At 40.2% G+C, this 13,313-nt stretch overlaps 1 protein-coding gene across 8 annotated transcripts in view; it reads right to left on the bottom strand.

Moving 5' to 3' along the window:
* LOC308195839 (uncharacterized protein) overlaps positions 1–13,313 on the bottom strand; it is a 62,653-nt gene that overhangs the window by 35,439 nt on the left and 13,901 nt on the right. The window contains exon 3 of one of the 8 annotated variants that reach the window (XM_080593915.1): positions 9,693–11,102. The exons of the other annotated variants lie outside the window; for them this stretch is intronic. Within the exon in view, the coding sequence (XP_080450041.1) occupies positions 11,024–11,102 (79 nt within the window). The 3' untranslated portion in view covers positions 9,693–11,023. Of the gene's footprint in view, positions 1–9,692; positions 11,103–13,313 lie in introns of those variants that run through there. 8 annotated transcript variants of the gene reach the window in all.

Here is a 13,313-nt window from a genome sequence, read left to right as displayed (position 1 = left end):
GCCAGAGCATATCCTTACACACAGATAGCGACACACTGTATGCACCACAGCTGACCTCTGTGGACCAAAGGAGATCATTTGGTGGCGGCTAAGGGAATATCTCGTGTCATCTGTACGCTATTATAAGGCCGAGTACTTAACAAATGAGTAACTCTGCAGCGTTAGCCATGAAACATGTACAAAAGTGAAGGCAGAAGTTAAACATTATGTTATCTGCCAGTCATTCATTGTTTGGGGGGAATATCCCAAGAGCATGGCTGAGCTTCGGTGTCTTAAATATCTATACATTGCTTTTGGAACGGGGTCATTTGTCACCATCTGGGATTATACCACTAGCAGTATATGAGCGAATTCACCGTATTATGCAGCTCCAGATTTCAGCCATATGGAAAAAGTGTAATATAGTGAGAAATTTAATCCTTTAATAGAATCCAGAGCACCCTCCAGAATGTCTTCCCTAGTTTTATTTCTTTGCAATGCAGGCTTAATAACTACTGATGTAGCATTTAAATTGGAAGAGATGCAAAGTCTAGATAAGCTGGGAGATCTGCTGATATCAATTGCCTTCTGATAGGAAAATCCCTTGCTCTTTCAGTGGAAAAACCCACCAGGCTTACTAAAGCCAGAGGAAGGGTATGGCATAGCTGTGGCATGCATTAACCTCCTTTGACTTTTTCATCTCAATAGACACCCAAAAGGGCTCCCATATCCCAAAAGAGATATTTGCATGTCATGTTTACTGCGGAAGTTCTCTTTGTGCTCACCTTTCATCCAGCACTGTTGCAGAAAGCTAAAAGCATAAAAGAATTGTGACTTGCGACAGGTTGTTGATGGAGCACATGAGATAATTCATCTCCTTCCCTATCATCTACCCCTCTTTATAGACTACATTTGTGGTAGAATAGTCATGCTGACATTACCTCACTGCTTACATGAGACTTGGTTGATCAGTGCAAGTCCATCAGTGGCAGTAAGACACTGAAATGGTTATACTGATGAGCTCAGAAGTCAAAATTATATTTATCTTGTCTTGCCTGGTGGTGCTAGGCCTGCTTCCCCAATGCTGTATAGAGTATATGAACCCGGACGCAATGCTGTTAAGGATTTGGAGCAATGGTGAAACTGGGGGGAGATCACGTAAGAAATTAGCTCCATTGATTTAGAAGCAGTGATCTCTGGAACCAGACTCTGACACTGGCTGAGCTTCGACAAAAGTGTCTGAAGGAATTTGATGCAATTCTGAGACTGACATCTCCAAAAAAGGCTGTTCCTGAGATGTACCTGGCATGGCATTGTAGACTAATGCCAGAGAAATGCAAATGTTCTCTGAAAGAAATGGTGGGGTTTTCTGAGGCCAGCAGCAAATAATATATGTTGCTGTCTACGAAAGGTACAAATAGCTACAGTTCAGTGCAGAAAAATATATTATGGCTATATCTGGCTTAAGTGTTACATAGTTCTGTGGGCTGCTAACAGATATTGCCAGAGCAACTTGTTATGACAAGTTGTGTTGTATTTGTGAACCCTGCAATGTTACTGGCACCACCTCCTCATACTCCCAGTGAATGGGAGTTAACTTTGGTTGAGATAGGTTGTCAGCCCATCCCAAATACCCTTGAAGCTCATTATGAGGAACTAATGTGACTCTTGAGCTGAGTTCAATGCCTGTGACAAATAGTCCTCTGATAGCCAGATTTTCCTCATCACTGCACAGGTCCATAGAGCTGGTCAGGATTGTTTGAGTACATTTTTAGAGCTATACCAGGGGAGCAGATGAGAGAGGGGAGAGAGTACAGGTTGGCAGAAAATGGGGAAAGAGGTCTGGAGAGAGGCAGAGAAACTGCAAAACAGCCAGCAACTGAAGTAGTCATGTGGGAGCCCCGTGCCTATATCTATATACTAAGTCAGACAAAGGAGGGATTTGCACACAGGTGGGGAACCTAGCTGGGAAGCAATTGGATTTGGTTGGGTAGATCCCTCTGTTTCACTTTTTCAGGGAAATTTAAACTCATGTCAATGAGACTCAGGAAAATTTTGTAGAAAACTCAAAAGATTTTGGAAAATCAATCCATCTGTCAGGTTATTTTCTCACCTTATGTAAACCTATCAGATGAACTCTTTGGAAGAACACACAAATGGGATGGCACATATCTCAGTGAATCAGGCTACTAGAGGATGAGCTTTCCACTCATGAAAATAAATAAATCAATGGCATGATGTAGGGCAGTAGGAAAGTTTGCGGGGGAAAAAAATATTTTGTAAATCAGAGGAAAATAACCCGATATTGTTCTGTTTGGTTACTCTTCTTTCCTACTGATGCAAAAGAGAAAATAACTCAGATCACCTTGCAGAAAATTTCAATTCATTGGCCCTTCCTAGTGTGTAGCCAGAAATGAGAAGAAATGAACAAATGTCCTTCTTAAGGACAGCAGTGGGAATGGGCGTAGTACATGGCAGCCACCCATCTTTCCCATCTTTCTTAGGCTGTCTGAATCAAATCAAAGTGTAATTGGGATGTAGCCCTTCATCTCTCGATTACTTGACAGAACAATAAGACTGAAAAGATAAACGAAGTGATAAAATAAACAATTCCTCTACAGCTTTTATCATCTGGCTGGCTCTTTTCTCTGAAGCATAGACTGCCCAGTGACAAGTGGGAGTTGTAGTTTGTCAACAACAACAACAGTCTACTAAGCCTGGAGAGAGAAATGCATTAAACAAGAGGAAAGAGGCATTTCAATCACTGCAAAAACTGTGTCTTTATTCTCTAGGTGTATTTGATACACTAAAAATAACTGCATGACCGTCTGTGATTGGGAGCCGTGCTGATTATGGCTGGTCAAAGCCAGCAAGGATTGGCTTGGGCCCTTACTGCCAAGAGGAAAGGCTGATGTAGACCACAACTGGCTTATTCCAAGAAGCAAATAACCCTGAGGGTCTGATCTGAAAAAGTGCTGAAGTAAATGGGAGTTGTGGTTGCTCAACACTTCCACAGATCAGGCTGCTCTATCCTCATTAGCCACACTGCTGCTAATTCCTATAAAGCCTGCAATTTCTTTTCATGCAGATAAGTTATTGTGCAGGAGTAGCCCAACACCTGGCCTCTGCTGATATCCTGCCACCTCCCAGCTAAGCTTTGGCCTGGATCCTGGCTCAGAGACTGCCCCAGCTGCTCTGAGGAAAGAGCAGGGTCTTACAAGGCACTGGAGGTGCAGCAGAAGGCTCTCCACCTGGCTAAATGCTGTATTCCCCCCCCTCCCCCCATAATGAAAGCTCCTGAAATACTTCCACATCATTGGTATTCATTTTTGGTAGCCTAACATCTGTGGATGCCTAATTTTACTAATCCTGCCTGTGACTAGCTCAGGCAGGCTGGCTGATGCATTTGGAGAAAGACGGAGATAGCATATGCAAGATCAGGAAAAAAGCCAAACCCCCAACAGACCAATGAAGTCAAATGAACAGGTTTCTGGGCTTTGGACATGTCATGTCTGCCATCTAGTTACTAGTCAAGGCTTGTTTTGTGTAGAAAATGAAGAGTAAATAATTCAGTACCACATAAAAGGGAAATAAGCTTACTGGGACTTTTGACAAATGAGAGAAAGACGTCCAGTGGTATTTTAATTGAGGTGCTTGGAAAACAATATGATTAATAAAAATACGTGAATTCCTGAATTTATTTTATTTGGCTGTAAAAATATTTGTATATGCTAAACTAATGGGCAGGAATACAAGTGATGAAGTGTTACTGCAATAATGGAGTCGAAAGCTCTCGGACCTACTCTCAAATACAATGAGGTTGTTAGCATGAGGTCCTCTTGGCATGAGAATGATCTGGTAAAAGTTTGACCAGTGAAGTGGAAGCCAGGACATCATAAGTTCTGTGCTGTTTTGTTCTTTGATTGATTGGGTAAGGCACAAATTGGCACAAATAACCACTTTCAGTCTCAGTTTACCCATCTGTAAGTGGAGACATATATCACAGTGATGACTTAATTATTGCAATTTATTTAAAGCTTCTCAGGTGTAAGGTATTTCAGAAAAATGCGAAATTTATTGTCCCTAATCTAAATGAATATAAGAGAACTTTAGTGTTCGTAATCTAGTATTTCATCTGCAACATTTGCTGTGAATAATATTTTGCCTTTATATGCACACACATGTTCTAGCTGAAAAAATAGCACTCTCTTTACTTTCTAATAAAGCTTTTTTTGTAGTGTGGTTCAGCATTTAAAATAAGGCTGCAGCTCTGCTGAGCATTGATTTAGTTTAAATCTCCAATTTAGTTAATTGTTCTGAACCATGTAAGATGCTGATTTGCAGATAGTTATAAAACAGCTGAAATACTTCTTAAAGATATAACACTGGAGAACAGTTTATTCACAATGTAAAAGACCCCCTAGAATGACAAACCAGAGTTGTTTATTACAATGAATGCTATTTTTTTTCCACAGGAACAGTTCATCTTTAATTTCAGCTTTTAGTTCATAAAAAAGGATGCCCACAGCTATAGAAGTACCAGCATTTGCAATGTATAAAAGCGTGAATGAGTCAAGGGTCTTTGCTGAACATGCTACTTGCTTTGAAATACTGTGGCTCTCTCAATAGAACAAGATACTGGGTTCTTGTAAAAAGGTATAAAAGGGCTGGATGATGACACTTTGAGTCTCTCTGGGCTCAGAAGATAGAAGCACTCATTGATGAGGATATAGCTCTGTTGGCATCAGTTGCTCGATGATCAGTTTTTAGTTCCTGGTACTAGACCAGCTCTCCCTGACTCAGCCAGACGTTGTACTGGTGGGGACCCTGCAGCCTTGCTGGCTGTCCCAGTGCTGCCACACCGCGATGCTGCTGCGAGGGACCTTGCAAGGGGGCAGGAGCTCAGTGGGAATTGGGGAGGGTATGGTGGGGCAGTGTGTCTGCTGCACACCGAGGGTCATAGCGGGGAATGTGACATGCCTAAGAAGGAGTAGAGCTAGTACTTGACCGAGAAAATTGTGTTTTCATCAAAGATTAAATAACGTATATCAGTAGCGTGTTAACACGCTGAAGGAAAACCAATCTCAATACCCTGCACTAAATACAGGCAATTAGGGTCTGATGCTAGAAGCAGCCAATGCCCCTCTGCTGAGGGCAGCTGTGTTTGTCAGTGAGATAGGAGAAGTGTCAAAAAGAGACAGTATCTCTAGGATATCCACAGCAACCTGCGTGTCAGCAACCTGTTGAGGCAAACTGGCTCAAAGCAGCCCTGTACCTTGGCCTGGGACTGACCGACATGAGTTGGCATTGCAGTAAAATTCAAGGACCTGATATTCATTGCAGCTTCCCTTGGGACTGCCCCACCTTCTCAGGTTGTCTCTGAACCCAGTGCCAGCTTTTTTGGCCAGCGCAAAGCTGCCACGTGTTGTGTGACAGAACACAGGCCGGGGCCAAGCTCTCTGCAAGCACAGGTGGTTGGGGCTGCCCTCCTCTTGGATGGACGGGGCCGGCAGGAGGTGACACCTTCTTCCCTTTCACTGCTCGGAGAGATCCTTTAGGCCTAATTCTCCCCTCACTAATTTTAGTCTTATGTAATTCAATTACTTTGGTGAAGTTGCTGCCTGATTTATATCGGTGTGAGTGAACCCTTGAGGGTTTTACCGAAGTATGATGTTACACTATTTCTGGACATCATCAAGTGCTGGTTGTGCAACAGATAAGAATAATGCTTGGTAAGTCATTAGTACTTCAGTTCAATTTGTGCTAAAATCATCAGCTACATCCCATTTAGTTTCTAAAGCCTCCTCATTATTGCTGCAAACACCAGACCCATGACCTGCTTTCCACTCTGTGAAGGAAGGATAAGTGAATTTAATACGATCTCTGTGTCACAAGAAGTCTGCTGCTGCTCCCCTGAAATCAGGTGGTGTCTTGTTATTGACTTCAGTGAAGGTAGGATCAGGTCCAAGTTTCAAGCACTTAATTTTCCAGCAGAGGAGAGTAAGGGAAACAAGACTTAAACTGCTGCACTTCTTTGGCAAATAATGAATGGGACCTCATTATCTCTGTTAGGACGTGACTTTACAGATGATTACATGTTGAAAGTATGCCACTGATAGACTGGCTCTATCCTGAACTGTGAAACTTGCTCAGAGATTCAGAGACTTTCAAGACACTTCATTCATTCTCATATCATGAATGATTTTGTCAGTGAATGGGACAACTGACCTTGGTGATCTGGCACCAGCATTTCCTGCTAGGTACAAGCACATGGTGACGCTATGGCTACTGAGCAGTATTTATGCATTCTTTTCAGATGAAAAATCATCCACAGTAACATTTAACAGAATATCTTCTAAGATATTATTGTGACCCTGTTCATTTACAAATAATTTGTTGTCTCTTATGAAAACAATATGTAGATAAAGAATCAAAGGAATTGCTCTACAATTTCTATGTAGAAAAACTTGGTCTAACTTTCTGAATATATATTTGCTAAACTGTTATAATGCAAGAAATTACAAAATGCCCTTGATTAACTTTATCCTTATTGCTTATCAGAGGTGAAATACAAATAGCAGAGGAATAGAAATGATTTGACCACGATAGTTCTTTTTATTCCGCCAACATATTCTCAGAACTCTACTTTTCAGAAGTATTATGGGGCTAAAATCAGTAGTCCATGTGTGCTTCTTAAGAGTATCTATGACGAGTGCTACATAGAAAGCTTGTTATGAGTACGTAAGAGACAGTGATTTATGGATTTATTCTTACAAAACTTTTCTGACTCAGATAAATACTGTTATTGCTGTTCTGCAGATGGGTAAATTGAGGGACTGAAGGCTTAAGTAGCACGCACAAGATCACCCAGCAAGTCTAGAGAAAATAGGCTGGAACCAGAACGTTGCATTTCTATTTTCATGTTCTGTAAGTGTTAGATCATCTCTCTCCCATGATTAGCTGCTATTCTGGCATGAACTCAGGACCATTATGATAGAGCTATTTTTCATACAATGGGATGAGACTGCCATGGCTTTAATTACAAGCATGTGTTCACTCTTTTATGGCATTGTGATTGTTATGTAAGGTGATGTGTAAAATTAATGAATTTTAAATTAAGAGTTTACATTACAAACACTTAGGTTAGCGAATATTTTCTTTCCCAGAGTCCATACAGCTCTTACTAACTTGGAGTCCTAGTTAATGACTGGACCTCAGAACTGGTACACCAGTGCAATACTAAAAGTAATTATCAGATTGTATTTATTCAAGGTTGAAGTTGTTTTAAATTAATGAAGAGGAAACTCCACCTTCAGGAACTTGCAGAAAAGACTCACATGCTTACTTCTAGGTGAACATGATCTACATATACTTCAGAGCTTAAACTTGTACGTCTAAACACATGCCCCACAACATATGCTGTTAGATTTTGGAAATTTAACATAACTCTTTTGGAGGAGGATGTGATGATTCCAGAAATGAATAAATGATGGTATATTTATAGCAGCTTTTCAAAGAAAAGAAAGGTAGCCAATCCTTATGACTAATAACCATTATTTAAAGTACAATCAGAGACGCTCCTTGTAAAATTTCAGCCAGGGTCTTGGCATGACTTAGTGCCCAAGAAAAGGATATCTATATTGGGAATCAGCTGCTCTTACACAATCTTTGTGATGATTTGGAACCACTTAAAAACAAGGAGTTGATGATATAATACATTCTTTGGATTTGGAGATGTTCCCCTTATTCCTGCTTTGAATTAAGAGAATATATTGGTGGTTTAGTTAAATGTCTCTGGGTTAAAATTATACCTCTTTATTATCTTGCGACTGAAGCCTGATCTGTCTCCTTCTGTAAAAAAGAATACAGGTGTGGAGAACTTTGAGATGCTTTAAGTGTTACAACATTTCTGTAGTCCAGTGGATTTCAAACTGTGGTCTGTAGACCACCAAAGACCTGGGGAGTGTCTGCTGGAGGTCTGTGGAGGAACTGGCTGGGCAGATAGGATCAACTTTTTTTCTTTTCTTTTCTTCTCCAACAGCTTAACGGTGTTACAAGTAGCTAAAAATGCATTCAATATTTTCCAGCTAGCACTTTTAAATGTTAACAGTTGTACTTGCCTCAGGGCTGTTATTCAGCCACCAAAACCAAGAGGTGGACTGTGTAATCAGAAAGCAGGGCTGAGTCTCAATGACAACATTTATTAAGATGCTGTCTCTAGTCAGAAACTCTTTAGGACATCCTAGCCTATGTCATGCTTTAAAACCCGTTGGTAAATGCAAACATCAGACTTTACCAAGTAACAGGGGTGTATTTATAGCAATGTGAGAATGCAGGTAGAGCTTTAATGAATTTAATGAATTGTAATTTTTTTTTTTTTTTTGGTATAAGAGTTATTCAGAAGACTTACTGCTTGTAACTGGCCCTACTAATAGCTAATGATTATCATACTGAGGAAGACAAGTAAAATTATTTCTTTAAACTCAAATAACCAAATAATAAAGATATGTTCTCTTATGTTCGCTTAATAGAACACCCAATCTATTTTTTTTTTCAATCTGAAAAGCTTATAAAGGATGGAAGACAACAAGTGTATACAGTCATATTATAATAGTAGCCATTACTCTCCTTCTATGATGCAAATACATACTCAGCATGCTGTTTTTTTTTTTTTTTGTTTTGTTTTTTTTGTTTTTGTTTTTTATTAATAATCGTAAGCACACAGTGAATCCAAAGGTTAGGATGCATTCTGCTCCTTTGAAATTCCATTGAGTGTGTGTGCCTTAGTGGCCTAGAAATAACCCAAAGCAAAATCTAGACATCCATACGTCTGCCATTTCTAGAGCTGATGCTCAGAAAGAACTTTGCTGTTGAAGCTGGTATTTTCACACTGAATCTAGAAGGCAGAAAACTGTTTCACTCATCCTTTATTTCTTAGGCTTAGAGCTGACCACAGCAGGGAGAGTCATGGGTTATCAAAATAGTTTTTGCAATAGTGTATGTTTATAAATCATAGATTTCACAATGGTACTTATACAGAGTTTATGATGACAATTTTTTGTCTGTTACAACTGGGAGTACTAAAAGGATTTGTCACTTCTGAGGGGGGGAATAATCTTTGCTATTTTTAAACTGATGGAATACAAAATTACAAAGGAAAATAAAATGCAATAAAACCCAAGCAAAGAAACAGACACAACTCAGGGAGTCCACTCTAGGTGACTGGTCTAAAAGAAGAAAATGATTTCAATAGGCACAGGAGATCAATCGTGAATTGCCGAAACAATTAGCTAAAGTCATTAGTTGGGAATCATTAGAAAAGGAACTGTATCCATTTGCTCAATCTAACAATTTAAATTTCTGAGGGTGGGAAGGACTTACTGCCATGAATAAACTGTTGAATGTATCTTTAAAATTAAGTTTTTAATTAGAATTGGCAGTTCTGAACCTGCTGTTGGCAGGAGCCAAACTACTGAAAAAGAGCCCGGTGCAATAGACTGTAAAGTGTCTCTGCTTGCTGCTTTAGCATTTAACAATAATAATAATAAAAAAAGGACAATCAACCTTTAAAACTGAAAGTTGTATTTCAACAACAACATCAGAAGATTTTTTTCTTTGTGGTTAAAGCAGTTTGGAAATTTCAATTGTCATCTCTTACAATAGGTGCCAAATACTGCTGGTTTCCTGAAGGAAGAAGCTTGATTTACAGGAACACACATGAAAAAAAAAAAAAAAAAAGCACCTGTTGCAATAGACTCAGCAATCCAAGTACCATCCTACAATACACTGTTTGATTGCTGGTGTGGGTAATCCTTTGTTGGTTGTGACATTACAGTTTGCTTAAATTATATTGTCTTTCTTGGGACTTGTACTGGGTCGGGCTGGGATGTTAACTTTCCTTGCAGCAGCCCAGAACTTAAGCCACCACAGGACTTAAGTGTGTGCTTAAAGTTGAATATCTGCATTTTGAGTAGGGATTATGCATGACACCTACTTGGCAGGAATTGCCCTTTTATTTTCAAATATGCCTCAGTGCATGTTCCTGAGGATGAGTAGTGCTAATGTGTTCAAAAATCCCTTCCTAGGCTAAGTGAAGTAGGTGAATTTGTTGTTTTTGTGAACATTTATGGCTGGGGGTGTGTGAATGGGGGAGGGATGGGGGGGGCGGACACACAACTGATGGTAGGGGCCAGAAGGTTATGTGAATAAAAGAACAAAGTGTCCCATGCCACCTGTCTGCTCATTCTTCCAAGAAGCATGAATCTCTCTCCGCTTCCCTTCCGCCTGTGGTTTAGGGACCTCAGTGGCTTCTGCATTCTTCCCCTTTATTCATGTTGCTCTAACTGCTCTGTCATTTAGCAGAATCCATTTTTTCTATAGCCCAAGTCCAGTAACCCTTGTCGCTGACCTCACCAGCCATGTGCTCAGTATGAGCATGACTCATGGTAGCAATGAGAAATCCTTGCTCTCTCTAATTTGGCCTTCTCAAGAAAGGGGGGAGGAGAGGGGCTGGGGGAGATTCTGATATTTCCAAACTGGATTGCTGGAAGTGGTGTGTCAGTTACAATAATTTGGTGCAACACATAAATCTTTAGGCCGACTTGCAATTCCCAGCACACCTCTTGTAAGGCTAATTGAGGCATTGCATTTCTGTCAGTCACATACTCTGGTGGAAATGCAAGAATGTGAGAAACAATAGGAGCAGCCTAGTACTGAGTCAAAACAGATAAAGCAAAATTGCTTGTTGGACTGAAAGATGGGAGCAGACAGTTGAGAAGCAAGTTGGTCGGTAACACTTTGCTGCCACTGGTGGCTATGTGGCTATGTGAATGGTCTCTCACTCCTCCCATTATGTGGGAAAAGCGGGCAGACGGGCAAACCAGGCAAGGATGCCATTAATGTTTTCTTCTTGGGTAAAATAAGCCCACGAGTAAGTTAGGAGTGGTGTGAAGTGTGTGGTGCAGGAGGGAGGGAGCTGGTGTGGCTTGGGGGCTGCCCGCGGGCTGTGGCTGCAGGCAGCACTCAATCAGATCAAGATGGCTGCTCAGGGGGAGCACGTGGTGGGCCTTCTTCTCCTCTGGAGACTTTTGTTTGTTCTCCCTTTCTTGGTGGTTTTCTCTAATCTGAAGAACAAGATGTCCTTAATGAAAACAGATGTTTTGCTCCCTTGCATATGGAAAAAAAGTACCAACAAAACCCACCCCAAAATAGAATAAACCCAAAGAATTCGAGATGAGAGTTAGGTTTCCACAAAGACAGGAGAACAAACACCTTTGTTAACATCCTGACCTGGCCACTCATTTCCCACGGACATGCAGTGGAAGCTATTGATGCGGAGGTCTGGGCAAGACCTGGGCCTGAGAGGGAGAGCTGTGTGCCTCTGTAAAGCATAAACACCACACTGAGCTGGCTCGCAGCTCTCCCCATCCATGGTCTCCCACTGTGAGATCCTGGTCAATGGCAGTTTTTGTCATTGGCTTCAGAGTAACTAGGAATTGGTCCCAGCATTTAATTTAAAGCACAGCACACAAAAACCCAAAAATCATAACATCCCTGCTACATTTATAGTGCTGCATAAGCCACTGATTAACAAATGGATGAGATACTGAACTTTGCTTTACCATCTGTCTTTAATTACATAAATAACTTGAAGCAATTAACAAGAAAGAAACACTGTGACACAAATAAATAAATCCTATTGATAGAAACAGATGAGGAAATACTTAGGGTATCTGAATTTATGTATTTCATATGAATATATGAAAGTCACTAAAGCTGCATAATCTACACCTAATGATATTACAAGTATTATCTAGCAGATTTAAACTGCCATTACCAACTGTTTTTGAAAAATAATGGTTACCTGTGGAGATGCAAGAAACAAAAGGAAAGCTGTGTGTGACTAGAAAAAAAAGAAGTGTGGTCCCTCCAACTGCCATGATGTTGAAGTTCTGTCTTTCAAAGACAAGGGAAACTAATATTAACACAAAAATATACAAAGCATGTGGTTTCATAACAGTGGACCTAAAGCCAGTCACATTAATCCACATGCTTATAAGCATTTAGGCACCAGAGGGGATTAGGCTCTTTAACACATTTCAGGATTTAGGTTCCAAGTCTGTTTTTTTTACCATTCAAATACACTTGTTTGCTTTTTCTGTTTAGGCACTTAGAAAAACAAGTGCTGTATAATAGCTATTGAGTGACTGCTGAGCAGATTAAGAACTGACTAACTGATAGATGTCAAGAAGTTGCTGTCAGCTCCAAATGAAAGCTCCAAAGTGGGCCTGAAGAAATGGATGTTACGCCTGGCAGTCTACAAAATTTTCCTTAATGGTGGAGACACAGATTCATCCCTAGTAAAACAACGCTAGTAAATTAGGGAGGAAATTAAAATTGGTGGAAAGATAAATAAATTATGAGGATCAAGAAGCCCAAATTTGGTGAGCTGGACCAGTGCAAACGATGTGAACTTTAAGTCATGGTGGCTGTATTAATGCACTAGAAGCTGTATCCCAAGGGTAGTGGTTGAAAAGGCTTTGGTATCGTTGTGAGTTAGCAACTGGACACAGGATTCAGTCTGCTGGTGCTAAAGAGGATTAATGTCAACTTCGAAGGAGTTAGCAGGGATGTACAAGTCGAATGTAATACTAACTATATGGCAACAGTGTTTTACAGTGCTGTGGGTGCTAGAAATCTTGAAAAGGGTCAGAAAAAAACACCATAAGCACTACTTGTAGACTGGAGAATATGCTTTGTTTCCTTTATCAAAATGAGATGGCTGGATTACAGTGTATAATTGCCTTCACAACAAGAAAAAAAGTGTCTTGACTCAGATGAATATATTACAAGAGTCAGTGGGTGGAAATGTAAGTCAAGCAAAATTAAGAAAGCAATGAGGCTTGGAATTGTAGCATTAAGTGTGATGAACTGCTGAAAGAAACTACCCAAGAAAGTGACAGTGTACATATCAAAACTGGATTCCTTTCTGGAAAATACATGTTAGCCAAACAGAAATTACTGGGCTTAGTGTATGGGGAATGATGCAATGCTATAGCCTGTGACACATAAGAGGTTAGGCGTGATGAGTTAATGGTCCTCTCTGGCCTCAAAAGCCATAAATCAAGAAAAATTTCTTAAAATTTCTTTTGGCCAAATTCTTCTTATTTCATACAGCTAAGTCATACTCTAATCCCAAGGAAACACTGAGGCAAATAGTATCAGAACAGTAAGCAGTATGGACTCAGGAAGAATAAAGTTTATTAAACATACCTTTCATGCTAATATGCAACATTGTGCATTCTGTATATTATAGATTTGAAGACCAAGGCTGC

This window comes from Anser brachyrhynchus (assembly GCF_964034855.1).
Source record: "Anser brachyrhynchus genome assembly, chromosome: 5".
Classification (NCBI taxonomy): domain Eukaryota; kingdom Metazoa; phylum Chordata; class Aves; order Anseriformes; family Anatidae; genus Anser; species Anser brachyrhynchus.
This window is presented reverse-complemented; position numbering and strand designations above follow the sequence as displayed.